A 23,490-nucleotide genomic window follows, 5' to 3' on the forward strand; every position below is an offset into this window, starting at 1 on the left:
TTGCTTCTGGTGGCCCCGCTGGGGGGGGGGTTCCAGGGCCTGTGCGGTGTTGCTGCCTTCCTCCATTGGCTCAGTCAAGCGGCCTGGCAGTCAGGGCTGAGGACTGACTGTCTCCCTGGGTGCAGCTCCTGGACAGTGCTGAGTAAGGCACAGAGCTGAACGTGAAGGTTGGGGTGTGTGTGACTCTGGGGAGATGGGGCGGGCCCACAGGTAGATCTGAGCCAGCCTGAAATAAGTGCATGTGCACAGGGCCGGCTCACCTTACAGCCAGTCATCTGCCTGGAGAGCAGCTGTGGGAGGCCAAGGTGGACCCCTGCGGTGGTGGCTGCAGTGCTTCCTGCATATTTTGAAGGTGTTCCGACTCTGGTTCCTGACCCTGCCATCTCCCAGGTCCTGAGCTAGCAGGTGCCACACACCACACCTACTGGTGGTGGTCTGGAGACAGCCATCACCAAATCCTACACACCCAAACCTGGAGCTGCAGAAAGAGCTTCAGGTGGAGGGGACATCTGTCTGCTTTTGTGACTATTTAATCTAAGCAGGCCTGGAAACCAACTCATGCCCCTGTCTCTGCCTCCGGTGTCTGGCTGTGTTGACAGCAGCCAGCAAAGCTCGGTCTTTGGGGGGGGGGGGGATCCAGACAGTGGCTGGAAACTTCTGTCATCCTGCCTCAGGACAACCCCAAGTCTTTCTTTGGAATATGTGGCTGTTCTGGAGTGAGGGAGGGTATGCGATGGGGGTTGCTGTCGACAGCTTTTGGTCCTGGGGACTGAACATAGGTCCTCTGCACATGCTTCCTGCCGCTGGTGCCGCCCTGGATCCCTAGGAGGTGTATGGGAGAGGGGCAACCCAGGCCTGACCTCTCTTACAGGGGGCCCCCTGCAGCCTTTCCTCTGGCATCTATCCCTGGCTTACACAGACATGTCCACCACCTAGAGCTTTGTCGAGCTGCCTCACCTCCCTCCCAGTTCAGTTCCTGGCAGGGGCGGGGGCCAGTCGTTTACGGTTTCTCTCTCCATATCCATTGCCCATCTGCATCTGATCCATCCCTTTCCCTTTATCCTCACTGTTCTCAGTCCCTGGGCCCTGCCTGCCACACACGGCCTTCTGTAACTCCCTGCCAAGCATTTGGCCTAGATTACCTCTCCCGGCACCGGGATCAAATGCATGGCAGCCCTGCCTCAGTCTCCAAATGCACCACATCTGACCTCGAAGGTTCTTTTTGTTTTGGAGACAAGGCTTCACTGTAGCCCTGGCCGTCCTGAAACTCTTAAACTAAACTGGCCCCGAACTCAGAGATTAAAGGCCTGCTTGCCGCTGCCCTACAGGCTTTTGACTTTGGTTTATTGTTAAGTAGCCAAAGGCGAGGGTCTAGACCAGTGTCCACCGCACCAGGTGGGGTACGCAGTATGTGTTGTTTACATGATGGGCTCAGCTCTGACAGTGTCCCCATCCAGCCGGCCCCCTTCATGCCCGTCCCACAGCTCTCTGGCTGGCACCCAGCAAGTGTTCAATGACTACTGAATCTTGGGCACTGAGGTATCTACGCACTGGGTGACTGACTATACACACGCGGGGCCCAAGGTGACCCAGCCACAGGGTGGCGCTTCTAGCTCCCACACACCTCGGTTCTTCATTGGCCCCCTCCTTTTCAATGTGAGCCCCTCAAATCCTTGGTGCCCCAGACTCAGCAGGGATGCGTATATGATGGGGCCCGAGCTTACACTTCCATGCTCAAGAGTCTCCAGTCACCCCTCCCCAGAGGAGTGGCAACCCCTACCCCGTCTGCGCAGGCGCAATACTCCCGGCCTCCTCCTCCATCCCTGCGGCCGAGGGCGGGGCCCGCGCTGTCCAGCAGCTGCGGCTCCATGGGGCTTTTGGGGCTCCTAAGCCTCCTGCACTCAGCCTTCTTCGGGGACCAGGTAGGGTACAGGAAGTGCTGGTTGGGGACAAGAGTGTGGGTACAACCAGGTGGGGTTCTGACTTTGGGAACAGCGGCGCTGGGGACAGCGTGAGGACACTCAGGCTGGAGCAAGTCTACTTGATGGGTCGGGGGTCTTTCATAGTTGCTCTGGAGACAGTTGCCAAGGAAACCGCCTGGGCAAGTGCTTGGGGCTGGGCTCCCCTCCCCTGTGCTGCAGCGACCCCTCCCCCCGTCCTGCGCAGGCGCAGACCTTCCTTGCAGAAGCGTACCTCTGTGGGAGACCCTCACTCCTCCCTTCTCTCCTCTAGAGACTGGCGGTAGAGGGCTGCAACTGGGGTACTCCGAGCTTAGGGCCAGCGCCAGCCAGACGCTGGGCCCGACCATGCCCTGCACCTTGCTAGGCCTCAGTTTCCCTCTGGACAATACGGAGCTAGGGCCCATCTACCTGCTCAGTGTCCACTGACTGACATTCCTGAGGTTGCAGTTCTGCCATGTAAAGGGAAACTGAGGCTGGAGCGTAACTAAGCGGCCTGAGGTCACGTGACTGAGCCAAAGAAGCGCTTATGTGCTGGGGGTCTCGGGAGGGGCTGCACTGTCTACCTGCTCCCTCTGGGGAAACTGAAGTCCATGAGTGTGCTCCAGCGCCAGCTGTCTCCTCCCAGGCAGCGCTGTGCCTTGTCACCCAGCACACAGCCGTGCCCTAATGAAGAGCACCGTCTGTCATGCAGCTAGCTATCTCTATGCCCACGCCACACCCAGTGGAGCATAATTTGGGTTATGGACTGGCGGGACCCCGAGAGAACACCGGCAGCCATCAGACTGGAGATTCAGTGACCTCTGCACTGTCACAAATAGAGGTCCCAGGGGACATTGTAGCCATTAGGAAGCATGGAGTACCCCGGAGCTGGGAGGCCTAGGCACAATGCAGCAGGTGCCGGGCCAGGCCTCTGGTAGTTGAGAAGAGAAGAGAGGAGGAAGCTGAGCCTCTCCAGAGGCCTGACCGGGTCTCAGGTGTAAATTGAAGCAATGTGTTTCCTAGCTCAAGCCTCAGTTTCTCCGTGTGGGACTGGCCAGTCTTTCCTTCTCCCCACCAGCCCTTGTGTGAGAGGACCTGGCAAAGTGGTGTTCCGGAGAAAACAGAGTCAACTGCACTTATTCTATAAGGACTACCAGCCAAGGTAGACACCAAAGCCAGAGACAGGCAGTCCCAAGGTCACTCAGGGAGTGGATGCAGATCTGAAGCCAAGAGGCTGTGTTTTGTATCCCACCCAACTCCAGCCAGCCCTGCTCAAGTCTGAACTGAGTTATGAGGGCGTTCCCAGCTTTCTCAGCATTGATGGCTTGCCCTGGCTGAACCCCACACCCCCTTCCCACTCCAGTGCTGCACCAACAGACACCCACCAGGCCAGGACCAAGTCCCACTCATTTCTTGGTGCCAGGCACGTTCCCCTCCTGGCCCTTAAGCTGGCTGGTGCACCATGCCAATGCTGCTTCACCCCTTTTATTTTATTTTATTTTATTTTTCGAGACAGGGTTTCTCTGTGGCTTTGGAGGCTGTTCTGGCACTCGCTCTGTAGACCAGGCTGGCCTTGAACTCACAGAGATCTGCCTGCCTCTGCCTCTCGAGTGCTGGGATTAAAGGCGTGCGCCACCACCGTCCGGCTCACTCCTTTTATTTTTGAGACGAGATCTCACCTTAGCACAGGCTGGCCTCAAATGCCATGTAATCTCCCTGCCTCAGCTTCAGTGCTGGCATGACAGCCATAAAGAATAGCTTCCCCACCTCCAGCAAGTGCCCCTCTGCCACCTCCTCCCCGAGTCCAGCTCTGGATGCCACTGTCCAGCTAGCTGGAGTGTCCTGCTACTGCAACTGCAGGTCCCTGATGAGCCTTCTACCTGAAGTATTAGGTGCCCTTGACTGCTACTGCCTTCATACTGGGTGTGTGGGGTTCCCCTGCCTGGCCCTGTGATTCCTTTATACCCACAGAGGGCAGAGTTCTATGGTTTTTCTGGGAAAAATACCACAGTAGACCATAGCCCCTCTCCCAGCACTGACACTTTATGTCTGTCCCATGAGTGGAGCTGGCAGCCAAGGGACTGTTAAGAAACTGTAGACTGGAGAGTGTGTGTGTGGTGTGGTGTGTGTGTGTGTGTGTGTGTGTGTGTGTGTGTGTGTGTGATGTGGATGCTGGCAGTCTCTGGAGGTGTAGAAACTGGAGTTCATGCAGCTGTGAGCCATTGGACCTGAATGTTGGGAACCGAACTTGTGTTCACAGAAAGAGCAGTGTAACTACTGAGCCATCGCTCCAGCCCTAGGTTCTTCCGGTTAAATGCCTAAGGGCGTCCCTTTGGGCACCAGGGAGTCAGGGATGGAGAGTGATCTAGGGGAGATAGAAACAGGAACACAGAGACACAGAAGGAACTGTCACAGGAAATGACAGGCAGGCCCTGGTCCTGATGCTCTGCCAGGTGGTGGGATGGCGGTGGGGGTGCCAAGAGTGCCTGCCCGTCTCCCAGCCTTCCAAGTCCCAGGTCACTGAGGACCTCGGGGTACTCTGGCTCTGCTTGTACCAAGTCCCTGCTGTCTTGACACCTTCAAACCTAGCGGGTGTGTTGAGAGGTCTCTCTCCCCCGAGATTTTGGTGTCATCTTTATCATTTCGATGCTTTGCATGAAATTTTGGTTTCAGGGCGCCCCCTTTTTTCTTGGTAAGGGGTTTGCCAATCCCAGTGCTACCACCCCAACAGCCCCTGAGCCCTGGAGGAGGCCGGACGCCCCGCGGTCCTCACGGGTCCCCGCCCCGAGTTGCTATTGGCTGTTGCCATGGCACCAACTTGTCTTCCCGCACCACCATTGGCCCAAGCGCCTGCATCCCGCATCCTGCATCCTCCCCCGCTCGCTTGCGGTGGTCTCGCCCAGCGCCCGGGAGCAGCAGCGCCGCCTGGCCAAGCAGGGATCGGGCTTTGTCCCTTCGGAACACCCCCCTTTGCCCGTGCTGCTGAGACCCTCCCCCCGGAGACCTAGACACACCAGGTCTGGGTTGCAGGCCTAGCAAGAGGAGGAAGGAGGCCCTGGGCCTCACAGCTAGCCCAGATGCAAGTAAGCACGCGTCTTTCCTTGGGCGGAGGGCAAGAGTGAGACCTGCCGCGCCCTGTCAGTACCGACTCAAATGCAGAATAGGAGCTGAGTCCGGATGAGGCAGGCATCTGAGTCGCTACTGCTGGTCCTTTCTCTCTCCTCCTCTCCCTCTCCTCCCTCTCCTCTCCTCTCCTCTCCTCTCCTCTCCTCTCCTCTCCTCTCTCCTCTCCTCTCCTCTCCTCTCTCTCCTCTCTCCTCTCCTCTCCTCCCTCTCTGCTGGTCCTCTCTCTCTCCTCTCCCTCTCCTCTCCTCTCCTCTCCTCTCCTCTCCTCTCCTCTCCTCTCCTCTCCTCTCCTCTCCTCTCCTCTCCTCTCCTCTCCTCCTCCCCCCCTCCCCTCCCTCTCCCCTCCCTCCCTCCCCTCTCCCTCCCCTCCCCTCCCCTCCCCTCCCCTCCTCTCTCCCCTCCCCTCCCCTCCCCTCTCTCTCTCCCTCTCCTCTCCTCTCCCTCTCCTCTCCTCTCCTCTCCTCTCCTCTCCCCTTTCCCCTCCCCTCCCCTCTCTCTCTCCTCTCCTCTCCTCCCCTCCCCCCTCTCTCTCTCACCTGGATCCTTGGGAGATAATACATAAGGGATGGAGGAGAGTTGGAGAGCAGGATGCTGTGTGTCCCTGGGGATTTGTTGTGTGTCTCTGGTCTGTTTCTTTTCCTCTCTGTAAAGGGGTTCTGATGACAAGAATTCAGAGATGAGCCCCACCCCTGCCAGCTGTTGTGCCTCTCCCCTCTGAATCACTCTTAGTAGGCCCACATCCAGTTACTGCTGTTTTGCCATTTGGTTTGTCATCTGCCAAGGTGGCCCTTGTTGGAGCTTTGGGGTTAGAGGTAGGCAGAGGATCCTTTCTGTATGATTATGTAGGGTTTGGGGCCACAGTGGCCTCATGCAAACCTGAGGCAAATGTATGTCCATTCCCAAGGAGCCTGTATAACAGTGTTCATCCCCAGGCACTAGGGAGACATGGGAAGTGTATGAACACTTCACAAGGAGTCTCCTGGAGGGGTTGTGTCTTCAGTAGTAGCTGTCAGGAGGATGATGGTAGGAGTGGCCTGCTGAGAGGGGTGTGGAAACCTCCAGGATAATGGTGGGGTGGATTCAGAAGCCAACTTGGAGGGCTGGTAGCCCTGTGGAATTGGGATAAGAAGCTACATTGAGCTTGTTGGTTATCCACCATCAAGTGTGGACCAGGGACAGCTGAATGGGTGGACATGTGGGCTGTGCTTCCCTGCCACGCCTCATCTATTCCTCCTGGCTGGGCATGTCATGGTGCCTTCAGCTCTAACCCACGGCTAGATTGGATATGAGCCTTGATCCTTGGGTAGAATTATTGTCAAGGTGAAGTCATTTCTCACATCAGCCCTTTGGGGTGGCCAGGAACACATTGTCCCCACTCTTCAGAGGGACAGAGGCACAGAGAGAGGACAGATCTGTTTTATTTTTAATTTTTTAGTGTTTGATCATTTGAAACATTCTTATGTAGCCCCGGCTAGCTATGAGCTCAATATGTTGCCTAAGCTAGCCTTGAATTATTTTTTGTTTTATTTTGTTTTTTTTCGAGACAGGGTTTCTCTGTATAACAGTCCCAGCTGTCCTGGACCTTGTTTTGTAGACTAGGCTGGTCTTGAACTCACAGAGATCTGCCTGCCTCTACCTCCTTAGTGCTGGGATGACAGGTATGCGCTATCATGCCAGATAACTACCTGGACTGCCGAGCACCTTCCAAGTCAGGGCCTGAGCTCTGATCACACCTGCCTTCCTCCTCTCCTGCCCCCTCCAGCTCTGATCACACCTGCCTTCCTCCCCTCCTGCTCCCCAACCCCTAGCTCTGATCACACCTGCCTTCCTCCCCTCCTGCCCCCACCCCCGAGCTCTGATCACACCTGCCTTCCTCCCCTCCTGCCCCCACCCCCAGTTCTGATCACACCTGCCTTCCTCCCCTCCTGCTCCCCATCCCCAAGCTCTGATCATACCTGCCTTCCTCCCCTCTTGCTCCCACCCCCGAGCTCTGATCACACCTGCCTTCCTCCCCTCCTGCTCCCCACCCCCGAGCTCTTGATCACACCTGCCTTCCTCCCCTCCTGACCCCACCCCCAGCTCTGATCACACCTGCCTTCCTTTCCTCCTGCCCCCACCCCCAGCTCTGATCACACCTGCCTTCCTCCCTCCTGTCCCCACCCCCGAGCTCTGATCACACCCCCCTGCCCTGGACCTCAGCTTCTCTCTCCTAGGAACAGCTGAGATTTAGGTCTGTTGTAGAAAGAAGCCAGAAGGCATAGCTGGGCCAGAGCAGGTCCTCCAAGTAGGATGGGACAATGGGAGCCTGAGGTGTCATCAGGCTGGGCAGAAGATTCCCAGAGACAGAAAGAAAGGGACATTAGATTATGTATGTTCAGGTGGGGGAGGGGCAAAGGAGCAGGTGTCACCTAAGCGGGGTGGGGGTGTGTTTGATTTGGGATGGACTCTCAAGGCTGGCAAGGAGAGGGGGCTCCCAAGAAGGAGGAGGAGGCAGCAGAAGGGACGAGATGCTATTGGTGGGCCTCAGACAAAGGCAGAGGGAGGGGGCTCTTGCAGATGGAAGGGAACAAAGACGGAAGGGGGTTGTGGGGGGTTAAGGATGGCTGTGGAGGGAGAGCCAAGCTGAGAGAAGAGACACTGGTCAGCTGGACAGAGGGAGGAGGCTGGACACAAGAGAAGACACAGGCAGGAGCACAAAGAGCTGGGCTGTGACCAAGCTGAGAGCTAGCATGGTAACCCAGCCAGAGGCTGCTGAGCCATGAACGGAACCACTGGGGACCCTCTCATGAATGGAGGGAGGTGGGGCTTCAGGGCGTCCCGGTCCAGGACTCACGGGACCATCCTGGTGAGTTTGCATCCTCCCTACTGACCTTCCTGTTCTCCTGCTCATAGCCCCCTCCTAGCCAGGGCTCCTTGGCCTTCACAGTGTTCTGGGTGAGCTAATGACACACCCTCCCCAGGCGGTCTGCCAGCCCAGGCAATCTGTGCTTGTTTGGGGGATTGGTTCCATCTGTCTGTCTGTCTGTCAGCTTCTCCTGTGTCAGCCTGTGAGCCTGGTAGCCTCCAGGTGGCCCATCCACCTGCTGACTTGGACTGCAGGGTGACAGATGTCTGTGTGACCCTCTGTCTGTCTGTCCACCTATCTGTTAGCCTTTTATGCATCAAGCAGCCGTCTATGGGCTCCTGGCTTGAATTCCCCTCTGTCTCTATGTCTCAAATGCTGGCTCCCGGGTGACTGGTTCACACCACACAGCCATTCCTGCTTGACATGCACACCCAGGGTAGGTGAGAGGGCCAGCCCTCTCTGAAGGGGCACCAGGGACCAGCTCCCATTCTTTGGCTCCAGGCACTGCAGGAGTTGAAGATGACCAGCTCCATGGCCTCGTACGAGCAGCTGGTGAGGCAGGTGGAGGCCTTGAAGGCTGAGAACACAAACTTAAGGCAGGAGCTACGAGATAACTCCAGCCACCTCTCCAAACTGGAGACAGAGACTTCAGGCATGAAGGTGAGGGTCTGCATGGAGGCCATGGCTCAAAAGCACTCATGTCCAGAGAGTGCTGAGAGAGAGGTCCCTGGGGGACCCTGGGCAGCCACGATGGCCACAGCCCTGCTCCCTACCATGTCCACAGGAGGTCCTGAAACACCTCCAGGGCAAGCTGGAGCAGGAGGCGCGGGTGCTGGTGTCCTCCGGGCAGACAGAAGTGTTAGAACAACTGAAAGGTAAGTGACTTTGGGACTGCCCCACGACCAGCGGGGACATAGCAGGAGAGGCTGCTGATCTTCGTCCGTGATGCCCCTCCCTCCAGCTCTTCAGACTGACATCAGTAGCCTCTACAACCTAAAGTTCCAGCCCCCAGCCCTGGGCCCAGAGCCTGCCGCCCGGACCCCAGAGGGAAGCCCAGTGCATGGCTCTGGCCCACCCAAGGACGGTTTCGGGGAGTTGAGCCGCGCCACCATCCGCTTGCTGGAAGAACTGGACCAGGAGCGGTGAGAGGGCGTGGGAAAGGACCTGCCTCCAGGAACCTCTGCCCTCTGATTGGTTCATTGGCTGGTGGCCCCCATCCCATACAGCCATACCCACCTCTAGGCTCTTCCACTCCCATCTCCACAGTATCCCTGTCTGGCTGACGCCAGCTGGAGGACAGAGGATCTGGGGATATTCCTGGCAAGGGGAAAGGCCCCTGAGAGACATACCTCTCCCGCAAGTCGGAGACATACAGGCATCTCTAGAGACAGAGCCGAATCCAAAGTCAGGCTCAGAATCAGGCCTAATGCCAGAGATCCTCAAGGAGGTCTTTGTAATGGGAAGGACAGAAGCCCAAAAATTCTGGGCCCAGGGCCAGCAGAGCAAGCAGCACGGGAGAGCCAGCTCAGCCCATCTGGGTAGCATGAGGTCAGGGAGGTGGGCAGTCGATGAATAGCTGGACCTTAAGTCAGCTCTGCTGTAGGACTTCCCAGCCTCAGTCTTCTGCTCCATAAAATGGGATAGAGTTTTGTTGGTAGCTTTTTTTATTTTTCTTTTTGGTTCCCCAACCACATTTCTTTCTTTGGTTAGTACCACAACATGTGTATGTTAGTAAGGGGACACCAGAGATCCACGGGGACAGACTCAAGTGATGGCCTGGCCTCACCCACCTAACTAACTCTCCAGCCTCTTTAAAAAGAAGAAAAGAAAAAAAATTATTTGTGACAGGGTTTCTCTAAAGCTTTGGAGATTGTCCTGGAAATCACTCTGTAGACCAGGCTTGCTTGAACTCACAGAGATCTTCCTGCCTCTGCCTCCCAAGTTTAAGGATTAAACTTGTGCACCACCGCCTGGCTTGTTCTATTTTAAGACAAGGCTCAGGACTGTTACACAGAGAAAACCTGTCTCGAAAAACAAACAAAAACAAACAAAACAAAACAAAGACAAGGCTCCCATGCAGCCAAGACAGATCAAAATCCCTGATCCTCCCAAAGTGCTGGGATGGCGTGTTCGCAATTCCATAGCTTCAGCAGTTTAAAAAATTTTAAGTTTCACTGGCCGGGGAGGGGGGCTGCTGGTTGGGCGCACACCTTTAATCCCAGCACTTGGGAGGCAGAGGCAGCGGATCTCTCTGAGGCCAGACTGGTCTACAGAGAGAGTTCCAGGATAACTAGGGCTGTTACACAGAGAAACCCTGTCTCAAAAAAACCAACAAAACATTTTTTAAAATTTCATTTCTATTTCCTTGTATGCGCTCGAGTATTTGTAGGTCAGAGGGTAACCTGCTGGGGTCCCTTTCTCGCCCACCATATGGGTTTGGGGGATGGAACTCTGGGGTCCTCAGACATGGCCACAAGTGTCTTTATCTGCTGAGCCATTTCCCTGACCCCTTGTTTTGAGACAGGGTTACACTTTGTGGTCAAGGCAGGCCTCAAACTCGACTATCCTCCTGCCTCAGCCTCCCAAGGGATTCCTTCCCCCTTCAGTTTCTTCCCGTGTCCATCTCAGAGCTGGGAGCAGGGGTGGGGTCCCTGTGAATGCACCTCTAAGGAGGACCCGCACCCCTTCCCCGTACCCATCCCCCCAGATGCTTCCTGTTGAGCGAGATCGAGAAAGAGGAGAAGGAGAAGCTGTGGTATTACTCTCAGCTGCAGGGCCTGTCCAAGCGCTTGGATGAGCTGCCACACGTTGACACGGTGAGCCTCGGGGCGCACCAAGCAAAGATGGGAGGGAGAGGGTGTGTGTGGCTGGGAGGCGGGGCCTCGGAAGCACCTCACCGCAGCCTGTGCCCATCCCAGCAGTTTTCGATGCAGATGGATCTGATCCGGCAGCAGCTGGAGTTCGAGGCCCAGCATATCCGCTCGCTGATGGAGGAGCGCTTCGGCACCTCGGACGAGATGGTGCAGCGCGCACAGGTGCAGAGAGCACGCGACGGCAGGGAGTGGAGGGCGGGCTGAATGGGAGGAGTCAGCGGCCGAGCCGAAAATTAGGAGGTGGGGTCAAAGGTGGGAGGAGTCAGTGTGAGGGCCGGAGCCCTCGGGGGCGGGGTCTGCCAAGCTAGCAAGCATGCCTTTCCTTCCTCTGGTCTCTAGATCCGCGCTTCACGCCTGGAGCAGATTGACAAGGAGCTGTTGGAGGCCCAGGACCGGGTGCAGCAGACGGAACCTCAGGTACCACGACAAGGAGACCTAGGGCTGAAGGGGTGGTGACAGATGCTCGTCAACTCAGTGACATTCCCCTATCCTGAGCCTTGGAAGGGGTCTGTAGCCTGTGGGTGCTGCAGACTGAAGCCCCAGCCCTCATACTCTCCCTGCAGGCTCTGCTGGCAGTGAAGCCTGTGGCAGTGGAGGAGGACCAGGAGCCGGAAGTCCCCACGCACCCTGAGGATGGCATCCCTCACCCTGGCAACAGCAAGGTGAGAGAGGAAAATCCGAGAATGGACCACCAGTGGCGAAGGGTGAGGGTTCCCAAGCAATCCCGGCTGATGGAGAGCTACCATGGACAGAGGTCTTCGTTCTGAGACAGAGTCCCACTGTGGGGCCCTGGCTGGCCTGGAACTCACTGTGTAGACAAGGCTGGTTTCAAACTCAAATATCTGCCTGCCTCTGCCTCCTGCCTGCTGGGATTAAAGTGCCCTACTTAGTGTGGGAGCCTTGTGGGGAGGTCAGAGGACAATTTGCAGGTTCTCTCCTTCCATCATGTGGGACATGGGAAGGGAACTTAGGTTGGATTCGATGGCAAGTGCCTTTACATATCGAGACTTCTTACCGGTCCATGGGCCACTTCTTGAAGAGGAATTGCCAACAAGTGGTGGAAGACAGTCCCCACATTGTACCTGAGCTCACCCCGTGTCCCCCTGCAGGTGGAGGTGGTGTTTTGGCTTCTATCCATGTTGGCAACACGGGACCAGGAAGATACAGCTCGCACACTGCTGGCCATGTCCAGCTCGCCAGAAAGTTGCGTAGCCATGCGCCGCTCCGGCTGTCTGCCACTGTTGCTCCAGATCCTTCATGGCACTGAGGCCGGGGCTGGGGGGCGTGCGGGGACTCCTGGGGCACCCGGTGCCAAAGATGCACGCATGCGCGCCAACGCAGCCATGCACAACATCGTTTTCTCCCAGCCGGATCAGGGCTTGGCTCGCAAGGAGATGCGTGTGCTGCACGTGCTGGAGCAGATCCGGGCCTACTGTGAGACCTGCTGGGACTGGCTGCAGACCCGGGACAGCAGCCCTGAGGGTGGTGCAGGAGGCGGTAAGTGTGAAGCACCTACACAGCATGCATAGGCTTGGGATAGGACAACCTCAGAGACTTGCACCTCCTCAGCTGTGTGTAGCTGAACCCAAGGAACTTTAAGATAGTGGGACAAAACTCTCTATCCCTGACCACGCCCCCAGCCCCTCACTGGGGAATTCTAGGTGGGGCTCCACCCTGACCACGCCCCCAGCCCCTCACTGGGGATTCTAGGTGGGGCTCCACCCTGACCACGCCCCCAGCCCCTCACTGGGGGATTTGGGGCTGTATTGCTGGGACAGGGCACCAGTCCTTTTCTTCCAATGCAAAGTCTCACTAATTTATCCAGGCTGGTCTTTAACTTGTGACCCTCCTGCTTTAGTTTAGGGGTGCTGAAGTCACAGGCTTGTGCTACCAGCACAGCAGCAGATTTCATTTACCTGTCTAAGCTATGCGGGTATGTAAGCAGCAACCGCTTCACTGCCTTGAGACATTTGTACAGGAGACCATTACTCAGCAAGTATGTGACATGGCATTTTGAAACAGTAGAGACAGTGTGGGGAGAGGCAAGGGAGAACTTGGGCATCATCCAGAGATATCACTCCAGGAATGGGACTCTAACCTCACCCCTGTCCACAGCCCCTGTCCCCATCGAGCCTCAGATATGCCAAGCTACCTGTGCAGTGATGAAGCTGTCCTTTGATGAAGAATACCGTCGGGCTATGAATGAGCTGGGTGAGCCCTCCATGTCCCCTCCCAGTCCTTACATAGCTGTTGACTGACCCCTCTAGATGCCATGGCACAGAGGGTGGGATGGGCAGTGTGTATGGGAACCGTATTAGGACAGAGAATAAAGCCGGGTGTTGGTGGCGCATGCCTTTAATCTTGGCACTTGGGAGGCAGAGGCAAGCAGATCTCTGTGAGTTCGAGGCTAGCATGGTCTATAGATCCAGGTGTAGGACAGCCAGGAGTACACAGGGAAATCCTGTCTGAAAAAAACCAAACCAGGGCTGGAGAGATGGCTCAGGGGTTAAGAGCACTGACTGCTCTTCCAGAGGTTCTGAGTTCAATTCCCAGCAACCACATGGTGGCTCACAACCATCTGTTATGAGATCTGGTGCCCTCTTCTGGTGTGCAGATATAATGGAATGTTGTATACATAATAAAATCTTAAAAAAAAAAAAAACCAAACCAAAGAACTGGGAAAGTAGATACATGGGATGGAGAGACTGGCCCTGTCACCTGCCGTCCCTCCCCACTCCTACAGGGGGCCTGCAGGCTGTGGCAGAGCTACTGCAGGTGGACTATGAGATGCACAAGATGACCCGGGATCCGCTCAACCTTGCTCTGCGCCGCTACGCTGGCATGACCCTCACCAATCTCACCTTCGGAGATGTTGCCAACAAGGTTCCCAGGGGTGGGAGGATGATAGATGGGGCTCAGGTACCATCTTGAGGCTTTCCCTACCTCAACATAGCCTGGTTGTGGCCCTAAAAGGTGGGAATAGTCATTTCCCGTGTACAGAGGGGTAGGGAAGGCAGGCGATGAAGTCTAGAGACGGCAGAGGCTGGCAAGTCTCTCTTGGGATCACACCCACATCAGCAAGGACAAGGGCTCGCTGCTTCCTCCTGTCAAACCCTTGCTTTCCTCAGCTGGCCAATGGGATGAAGGGAGAGAAAGGGTGGGGAATCCTCTGCCCTCACTGCTGTAGGCACAGCTGTTCCATGTCAACCCCAACAGGCCACACTGTGTGCCCGCCGAGGCTGCATGGAAGCCATCGTGGCCCAGCTGGCCTCTGAGAGTGAGGAGCTGCATCAGGTACCTGGGGTGGGGTGGGAGTGGGCTTAGCTTGTTAGTTCCAGGTGGGGGTGCCTCCCAGGTGATCCCTTCCATGAGTAACACCCCCAGCCTCTTCACCAGCCACCCTCCAGGGTCAATGTTGGTGGGAGGAGGGTGATTGATACCTTTGGATCCTGGGCTCTGGGTCCACTGTGGATGCCCCTCCCACCCCGGCCAGGTTGTGTCCAGTATCCTTCGCAATCTGTCATGGAGAGCTGACATCAACAGTAAGAAGGTGCTGAGGGAAGTCGGTAGCATGACTGCTCTTATGGAATGTGTGCTGCGGGCCTCCAAGGTGAGCATGGCTGGCGTGGGATTGAGGAGGTCAGAGGGAGTCACCATAGCCACAGGCTCAGAGTGGGGAGGCACTGGGGCAGGTGATGAGTGCCTTGATTCTGAAGAAAACAAGGTAAACTGGATGAGTGAGCCTAGGGCTCCCAACCTAACGTTCTGAGGACTCCGGTCCTAAACCACACTGCTGAGGATGGAGTAGTGCCATCCTCATGCCAGCACTGAGCACCTCCAACCTTCCCTGGGGCATTCTAGGCGGGACTCCACCCTGACCATGCCCCCAGCCCCTCCCTGGGGATTTTAGGCAGGGGTCCATCATAGAGCTACTTTCCTAGCATTTTAAAAAACATATTACAGATATTCTAGGTTGTCTTGAAACTTTCAATCCTCCTGCCTCAGCCTCCAGAGTGCAGAATGACAGGCCTGCACCACCAGGCTGGGCTGCTGATCTTGTGGGAGATCTCTGTGGCCACCCTGTGTGGCCACAGTGAAGGAGCCATGAGTGGCCTCGACCCCTCATGCTGAGCATCCTTCCCTCCACTCCAGGAGTCCACTCTCAAGAGCGTCCTCAGTGCTTTGTGGAACCTGTCTGCACACAGCACAGAGAACAAGGCAGCCATTTGCCAAGTGGATGGTGCGCTGGGTTTCCTGGTGAGCACGCTCACCTATCGTTGCCAAGGGAACTCCCTGGCAGTTATTGAGAGTGGCGGTGGGATCCTGCGCAACGTGTCAAGCCTCATTGCCACCCGAGAGGACTACAGGTCAGCCTGGCTGTGCAGAGGGCAGGGCTAGGGGCAGCAGCCCTTCCCTCTTGTGCCCCAAAAGGCTCATATTCAAGATGTAACACAGTGTCTTAGGGCTCTATTGCTGTAGTAAACACCATGAGAGGGGTTATTTAACCTACATGTTCTGATCACTGTCCAGCATTGAGGGAAGCCAGGGCAGAGTCTCAGAGCAGGCCCAGAGGCAGGAACCATGGAGGGGTGTTGCTTATACACCGGGACCAGCAGCCAGGGGTGGCATCACCCACAATGGCTGGGGCCCTCATCATTCATCTAGAAAATGCCACCAGAGTTCCCAACAGACCAATCTGGTGGGAGCAGTGTCTCCCTCACCAGGGGTGGGGGTGGGGGTGGGGGGTGGGTGGGGGGTGGGGGTGGGTATGTGTCTAGGTTTGTATCCAGTTGACAAAAGGGGATACAAAAAACAGCACAAGGTTACATAAGGAGGCATTGGCCCTTAGTCCAGGGGCCTTGTCTTGACACCAGGGAGGCAGAGGCAGGCAGATCTCTGAGTTCCAAGCTAGCCTGGTCTACAGAGCAAGTTCCAGGACAGGCTCCAAAAGCTGCACAGCATGGGTCAGGTGCGCTTATGCTACAGCTTTTTCATTTTTTCAAGTTCACCCCTAAAGGATGGACATGGTGGGTCTATTCTGATGGTGGGCGTGGCAAGCAGGGGTGTGGCTAAGTCTTGGTGTAACTAGCAAGCTGGGGTTAACCAGACTAGCTGCTGGCAACAGAGGTAGAAGTGGTTGAGCAAGGGGCCTGACAGGTGGGTGTGGGCATGGCTGGAGTGTGGCAAGCAGGGTGGGCGTGGCAGGCCTAGGGTTCAGCTAGGCAGCCTTGATATTGGCTTCATCGCAGGCAGAGGTGGACCTGACTTGGTAAAGGTTCAGCAAGGTAGAAGCAGGGATAGCAGTGCTGGAGTGTGGGTGGCCAGGGGTGGGCATGGCTGAGCCAAGGGCATCGCTAGGCCAGGGACGTGGCAGAGCAAGGTGAGTATGACTGAGCGTGGCTCGGGGGGGGGGGGCTACACTGGGGATCTTGGGGGAACTCTCATGTAGCAGGTATGGCTTGGATGGCAGCATGGCTTGATTGGCAGTGTGGTGTGGATGCTGGGTTCCAAGCCCACTCTTCTCTTGTTCTGGGTTCTCCCAGGCAGGTGCTCCGTGACCACAACTGCCTACAAACCCTGCTGCAGCACCTCACGTCCCACAGCCTGACCATTGTGAGCAATGCCTGTGGCACACTCTGGAACCTGTCGGCCCGCAGCCCCCGGGACCAGGAACTGCTGTGGGATCTGGGAGCTGTTGGCATGCTGCGCAACCTGGTCCACTCCAAACACAAGATGATCGCCATGGGTAGTGCTGCTGCCCTGCGGAACCTGCTGGCTCACCGCCCTGCCAAGTACCAGGCAGCGGCCACGGCCGTCTCCCCGGGCACCTGCGTGCCCAGCCTGTATGTCCGCAAACAGAAGGCTCTGGAAGCTGAGTTGGACACCCGGCGCCTGGTGCATGCGCTCGGCCACTTGGAGAAGCAGGGTCTGCCTGAGGCAGAGACCGCTTCAAAGAAGCCCCTGCCACCCCTCCGCCACCTGGACGGGCTGGTGCAGGACTATGCCTCTGACTCTGGCTGTTTTGATGACGATGACGCGCCATCCCTGGCTGCTGCAGCCACCACAGCCGAGCCCACCAGCCCCGCGGTGCTGTCAATGTTCCTTGGTGGTCCTTTTCTTCAGGGCCAGGCTCTGGCCCGCAGCCAACCTGCCCGCCAGGGTGGCCTAGAAGCCGAGAAAGAGGCTGGCGGGGAGGCAGCTGTAGCTGCCAAAGCTAAGGCCAAGCTGGCGTTGGCCGTGGCTCGGATCGACCGACTGGTGGAGGACATCTCTGCCCTGCATACCTCATCGGATGACAGCTTCAGTCTCAGCTCAGGGGACCCTGGGCAGGAGGCACCACGAGAGGGGCGCGCCCAGTCTTGCTCTCCATGCCGGGGCACTGAGGGTGGGCGACGTGAGGTCAGCAGTCGGGCGCACCCACTATTGAGGCTCAAGGCGGCCCACACCAGCCTCTCTAATGACAGCCTGAACAGTGGCAGCACAAGCGATGGGTATTGTCCCCGGGAACACATGCGGCCATGCCCACTGGCTGCATTGGCCGAGCACCGGGAGGACCCTTTGCGGGGGCAGACTCGGCCCAGTAGGCTGGACCTGGACCTGCCCAGCCGGGCTGAACTGCCCGCCCGGGACACGGCCACCACTAATACCCGTGTGCGTACCATCAAGCTATCCCCAACCTATCAGCATGTGCCACTGCGTGATGGTGCCGCCGGGATGGGCATCAGACCCCTCGCTGGACCAGGAGCCTCCCCGGGGACTCGGAAGCAGGCGTGGATACCTGCAGATAGCTTGAGCAAAGTCCCAGAGAAACTGGTGTCCTCTCCACTGCCTGCCGCTAGCAAAGTGCTACAGAAGCTGGTTGCACAGGATGGGCCAATGTCCCTCTCGCGGTGCAGTTCACTGTCCTCTCTGTCTTCCGCTGGCCATGCTGGTCCCAGCCAGGCTGGGAACCTTGATGACAGTGACTCATCTCTGGAGGGACTGGAGGAGGCTGGCCCAGGTGAGGCAGAGCTGGATGGGGTTTGGCGAGCGTCTGGGTCCACCTCTTTACCTGTTTCCATCCCAGCCCCCCATCAGGGCCACAGTCGAGGTCTTGGGGTGGAGGATGCAACACCTTCTAGTTCATCTGAGAACTGCGTCCAGGAGACGCCCTTGGTCCTGAGCCGCTGTAGCTCAGTGAGTTCTCTGGGCAGCTTCGAGAGCCGCTCCATTGCCAGCTCCATCCCCAGTGACCCGTGCAGTGGGCTGGGCAGTGGCACCGTGAGTCCCAGTGAGCTGCCCGACAGCCCCGGGCAGACGATGCCACCGAGCCGCAGCAAGACACCACCGGCGCCTGCCGGCCAGCCCGAAACCAGCCAGTTCAGCCTGCAGTGGGAGAGCTATGTGAAGCGCTTCCTAGATATCGCAGATTGTCGGGAGCGATGCCAGCCGCCCTCAGAGCTGGATGCAGGCAGCGTCCGCTTCACAGTGGAGAAGCCAGATGAGAACTTCTCCTGTGCCTCCAGCCTCAGTGCGCTGGCCCTGCACGAGCTGTACGTCCAGCAGGACGTGGAGCTGCGCCTGAGGCCACCAGCCTGCCCAGAACATGCAGGGGGCGGCGGGGGACACCGCTGGAGGGACGAGGCTGCTGGCCGCCTAGATGGCCCAGCACCCACTGGTTCTCGGGCTCGGTCAGCAGCTGATAAAGAACTGGAGGTACTTCGTGAATGTCTGGGGGCAGCCATGCCTGCCCGGCTCCGCAAGGTGGTCTCTGCTTTAGTGCCTGGCCGCCGTGCACTGCCAGTTCCTGTGTACATGTTAGTGCCCGCCCCAGCTCAGGATGATGACTCTGGCACTGACTCGGCAGAGGGCACACCTGTCAACTTCTCCAGTGCAGCATCACTCAGTGACGAGACCTTACAGGGACCCTCCAGGGACAAGCCAGGAGGGCCTGGAGAAAGGCAGAAACTCACAGGCCGAGCTGTCCCTGCCAGGCAGACCCATAGGCACCGTCCCAAGACAGCAGGTGCTGGTACAGAGCACACCCGAGGGGCTGGTAGGAACCGGGCAGGGTTAGAATTACCCCTCAGCAGGCCCCAGAGTGCTCGATCTAACAGGGATGGCTGGTGCCAGACCCGGCCCCGTGGGGATGGTGCCCTGCAGTCACTGTGCCTCACCACACCTACAGAGGAAGCTGTGTACTGCTTTTATGACTCTGATGAGGAGCCAGCAGCCACAGCACCACCGCCCTGGCAGGTGTCTGCAATCCCACGGGCTCTTAAGCACGAGAAACCCACAGGCAGAAAGGAGACCCCATCCAGGGTGTCAGAGCCTGTCACACCACCTGTGAGGGCCCAGCCCAGACTGATTGTGGATGAGACCCCACCCTGCTATTCCTCAGCTAGCTCCCTCAGTGAGCCTGAGGCCTCTGAACAGCCATTCAGCCATCCCGGAGGCCGGGAGCTGGCAACCACCAAGGACCCAGGTCCAGGCAGTAAACGGGACAGCTCTCCTAGTCCAAGGGCTGAGGAGGAGCTATTGCAACGATGTAACAGCTTAGCCCTGCCCAGGTACCGGACCCAGGTACCCGGGTCTCGTCGTCGGAAGCCCAGAGCTGCCCGATCTGATGTGCGGCCCACTGAGGTACCTCAGAAATGCCGTGAGGAGGTGCCTGGCTCTGACCCAGCCTCTGATTTAGACAGTGTTGAGTGGCAGGCCATCCAAGAGGGTGCAAATTCTATCGTCACATGGCTGCACCAGGCGGCAGCCAAGGCCAGCCTGGAGGCGTCTTCTGAGTCTGACTCCCTCTTGTCTCTGGTGTCTGGGCTCTCAGCAGGCTCCACTTTACAGTCCTCCAAACACAGGAAGGTGCGAAAGCCTGGGGCTGAAGCTGGGGGTAACTGGTGTCCAGAGAAACGGGATGCAACTTCCACCAAGATCAGTAGGAGTCGTCGGTTTCCTAGTGGTCCCGAGAAGGCAAAGGGTACCCAGAAAGTAGTGGCAGGGGAGCCAGCCATGCTCCGGGGTCGGACAGTGATCTACACGGCCAGACCAGCCTCCCGGGCTCAGTCCAAAGGAGTTTCTGGCCCTTGTGCCACACCTAAGAAGATGGGGACATCTGGTACCACTCAGCCAGAAACTGCCACCAAAGCTCCCAGCCCTGGGCAACAGCGTTCAAGGAGCCTCCACCGGCCAGGTAAGATCTCGGAGCTGGCAGCCTTGAGTCATCCGCCCAGGAGTGCGACCCCTCCAGCCCGCCTTGCCAAGACTCCATCCTCAAACTCATCACAGACGTCGCCAGCATCCCAGCCCCTGCCTAGGAGGTCCCCTCTGGCCACTCCAACTGCAGGGCCTCTTCCTGGCCCTGGAGGGTCTCCAGTGCCCAAGTCACCAGCCCGGGCCCTTCTGGCTAAGCAACACAAGACCCAGAAGTCACCTGTGCGGATCCCGTTCATGCAAAGGCCAGCCAAGCGAGGGCCACCACCACTGGCTAGGCCATCCCCAGAGCCTGGATCCAGGGGCAGAGCTGGGGCTGAGGGGGCTCCTGGTGCTCGTGGTGGCCGCCTGGGCCTAGTGCGTATGGCCTCAGTCCGCTCCAGTGGCAGCGAGTCCTCAGACCGCTCAGGCTTCCGCAGGCAGCTAACCTTCATCAAGGAATCCCCGCGTCTCCTTCGTTGCCGCAGGTCGGAGCTGTCCTCTGCAGACTCCCCCTCCTCCAGCTCCCAGGCCACTTCTCCTCGCCGTGGAAGGCCTGCACTCCCTGCTGTTTTCCTCTGCTCCTCTCGCTGTGATGAGTTGCGGGCATCCCCAAAGCAGCCTCTGGCACCACAGAGATCCCCGCAGGCCAAGCCAGGTCTTGCTTCACTTGCGCCCAGGCGCACCAGCTCTGAGAGCCCCTCACGCCTACCTGTGCGGGCACCTCCCAGGCGGCCTGAGACAGTCAAGCGGTATGCATCCCTGCCACACATTAGCGTCGCATGCAGGCCAGATAACGCTGTCTCTGTACCCACTACCCAAGTTAGTACCACTCGCCGGGGAAGTGATGGAGAGACCAGACCACTGCCCAGGGTAGCTGCACCAGGTACCACCTGGCGTCGTATCAAGGATGAAGATGTCCCCCACATCCTGCGTAGCACATTGCCTGCCACTGCCCTGCCTCTCCGGGGCCCATCACCCGAGGACAGCCCTGCTGGGACTCCACAACGCAAGACCAGTGATGCAGTGGTACAAACAGAGGATGTGGCGGCCTCTACGACCAACTCCAGCACATCACCCAGCCTGGAGAGCAGGGATCTGCCACAGGCCCAGGCCAGTGGCCCCGATGTTGACGGAGCAGTCCTCGCGAAGCCAACTGCCTCAGCGCCGTTCACCCATGAGGGCCTGAGTATCGTCACGGGCGGGTTTCCCACAGCCAGGCATGGCTCCCCGAGCAGGGCTGCACGAGTTCCCCCTTTCAACTATGTGCCCAGTCCTATGGTGGTGGCCACAGCAGCCAGTGACTCTGCATTGGAGAAAGCCCCTGTAACCTCTCCAGCTAGCCTCCTGGAGTAGTGGGTGCAGACCAGCCTTCTGGAACATTCTTTGCCCTGTGGCCCAGTATGGCTGCCCTGCGGGCTTGCTATCCAGATGCTCCGAGTAGGCACATCAATGCCCTCAGAGCTCCTGTCCAGCTCGCATCTCCACAACTTAGAGCCAGCTCTTTGCTTCTATGCCTGGGGCTCCAGGAAACGGCTATAGCCAGGCTGCAGGGCACACAGCATCATGTTCTGAGTTTGGCCTGGGAAGGGGATGCAGAGCTAAGCTTTGAGGGACACTAGCTGTAGGCACCATGCAAGACCTGCCCTGGACTGCACACAGTGGGAGGGAGGCAGGGCACGGCCTCTAGGTAGGTTACTGTGCTTGCCTCCAAGGTAGGGGCAGGCTGTGGGAAGGGTGGTGAGACTCTTGACAGCTGGCGCTGCCTCAACCTCAGCCCTGCACCGTGAAGCCTATAATTAGTGCTGGGGTAATTGGTTAATAAGGACTCTGCCAGGCATGTTTGCCTTCTCAGTGGCAGCTGAGGAGTGCTGGCTGAGAGATCGCTGAGGGTGAACGGTCCTCTCGGCACAGATGTTGGGGAGTCGCTGAACCCATGTCCCTTCATTACTGCATAGGAGGGACAAGCTTGCTGCCAGCTGGAGAGACTCTGGGGGCAGAGGGAGGGAGAGCAGGCCTAGACAGCTGACATCCCTGGGGAGGTGGGACAAGGACCAGCAGTGCAGGGAGGAGACAGGTCCATCTGTGGGAGCCTGGTCCTTCCCAGGGTCATGTGTGTTTATGATGCAGGAAATGTCAGCATCCTCATCCCTGGCTCACCCACAGCCTGTAAGCAGTGTGGGGAATTGGTGACAAGGTGGGAGGCCTGGGGCTGCCATGGAAAGCAGGGATCAAGTGTGGTAAAGACCTCAGGCAGATGGGCCTTTGAGGACCTGGGTCTTGGGTCTCAGCTCAGCATCCTTTCCTGCAGAGAGAGCCGACCACCTCTCTCCTGTGGGACCCCGGGCTGCTCTCTGCAAGACCTGTAGCCACGGCCACCTGCAGGAGTTGTTCCCAGAGGACACCACCCTTGAGCTGGCCTCAAGTCCCTGCTCTGAGATGGGGGAAGTGGTTCTCAGAACAGGTGGGAGGCCCTGGAAAGGACTGCAGACACCACTGCCCCTTCCCACCAGTCCCCGACTGCCTTTATGAGTGGACACAGTGACAGCCAGGGAACACCACCAGGGTGGACCCTACAGAGCTGTGCAACTTAACCTGTATCCTGACATCTGTCCAGTGCTTTGAAATTCCAGTGTCCCAGAGATGCCTGGTGCTTCCCTTGACCAGGGCTTCGCTCCTTTCACAACATCAGGAACACCAGGTGCCAACTGGACTATGCCTGCTGCACAGGGCTCCGGCAGAGTTCCGAAGGCATGCGGGCCCAAGGGGAACTGACAGGGAGATAAGGAAGCAAGGCGCCTCTGGGATTCAGCTCATACCAGCCATGCACCCCACGATGCCCCGTGGTGGGAACATGGCGCTAGACAGATGTCCTGCTGGGGCTGCAGAAGTGACCCTCATCTTCTGCAGATGAACCTGTAAACCACCCACTGTGAGACCCTAGGTGGTACACATGCTGCTCTCTCTGTGCCTCGGTTTCCCCATGTGGGCCATGGGGAGGATTCAAAGTGGAGCTGAGAGAGGTCCATCGCTCTTCTGGCTACCCCTTCTGTCCTGTCGCTTGGGCCCAGCAGCCATGTCTGCCTTCCCCACCCTGCACAGTGGTGTACACAAGCCACAGAGCCACATCCAGGCCCGGATAGGTAAGAGCTGGCCTGGGACAGTGGCTTCCAGAAGGGTGACCAAAGCCAAGAGGCCAGCCTGCCTCTAGAGTGTCCTTAGACATGGAAAAGGAGGGGTCCGCTGTCCTCCAGGCTGGCAACAGCTGCAGGCACCCTGAGCTGGAGACCAGTGGTCCATCGGAGACGAACAATGGGTACTTGAACAGGGCAACATGCCCACCAGTTACCTCACCTCCTGTCCCGTCTGTCACGCTGTCCTATGGCCAATGTCATCCCCTTGCTCACATCTGGTTGGTTTGTCCTCTGCCACCACCCCATCTCTGTCCTGATCTACAGGGTTAACATTTCTGTACATACTGACCCCAACCCCACATGGATTCCCCAGCAGGACACCTAGCCTGGCTTCTAGT

At 57.9% G+C, this 23,490-nt stretch overlaps 1 protein-coding gene across 1 annotated transcript; it reads left to right on the forward strand.

The window, feature by feature from the left end:
* The first annotated feature begins 134 nt into the window (after window positions 1-134).
* Window positions 135-23,460, forward strand: Apc2 (APC regulator of WNT signaling pathway 2). Its single transcript, XM_027419364.2, has 15 exons — window positions 135-1,922; window positions 8,413-8,571; window positions 8,696-8,786; window positions 8,873-9,053; window positions 10,619-10,727; window positions 10,830-10,946; window positions 11,124-11,201; window positions 11,348-11,446; window positions 11,894-12,281; window positions 12,900-12,995; window positions 13,528-13,667; window positions 14,001-14,078; window positions 14,278-14,394; window positions 14,937-15,151; window positions 16,328-23,460. The coding sequence occupies exons 1-15, from the start codon at window positions 1,731-1,733 to the stop codon at window positions 21,312-21,314; spliced, it is 7,047 nt and encodes a 2,348-aa protein (XP_027275165.2). The 5' UTR covers window positions 135-1,730; the 3' UTR covers window positions 21,315-23,460.
* Window positions 23,461-23,490: the final 30 nt, after the last annotated feature.

Source organism: Cricetulus griseus, chromosome 5 (genome assembly GCF_003668045.3).
Source record: "Cricetulus griseus strain 17A/GY chromosome 5, alternate assembly CriGri-PICRH-1.0, whole genome shotgun sequence".
Taxonomy (NCBI): Eukaryota; Metazoa; Chordata; class Mammalia; order Rodentia; family Cricetidae; genus Cricetulus; species Cricetulus griseus.

What these genes read in the sequence shown, in the direction of transcription:
- Apc2 (XM_027419364.2), top strand. Translation starts at nt 1,731, where the DNA reads ATGCTCAAGAGTCTCCAGTCACCCCTCCCCAGAGGAGTGGCAACCCCT. An exon ending in CAGCCTTCTTCGGGGACCAG is followed by an intron (nt 1,923 to 8,412) that starts GTAGGGTACAGG and finishes CTTTGGCTCCAG; the next exon opens with GCACTGCAGGAGTTGAAGAT. An exon ending in TGCAGCAGACGGAACCTCAG is followed by an intron (nt 11,202 to 11,347) that starts GTACCACGACAA and finishes CTCTCCCTGCAG; the next exon opens with GCTCTGCTGGCAGTGAAGCC.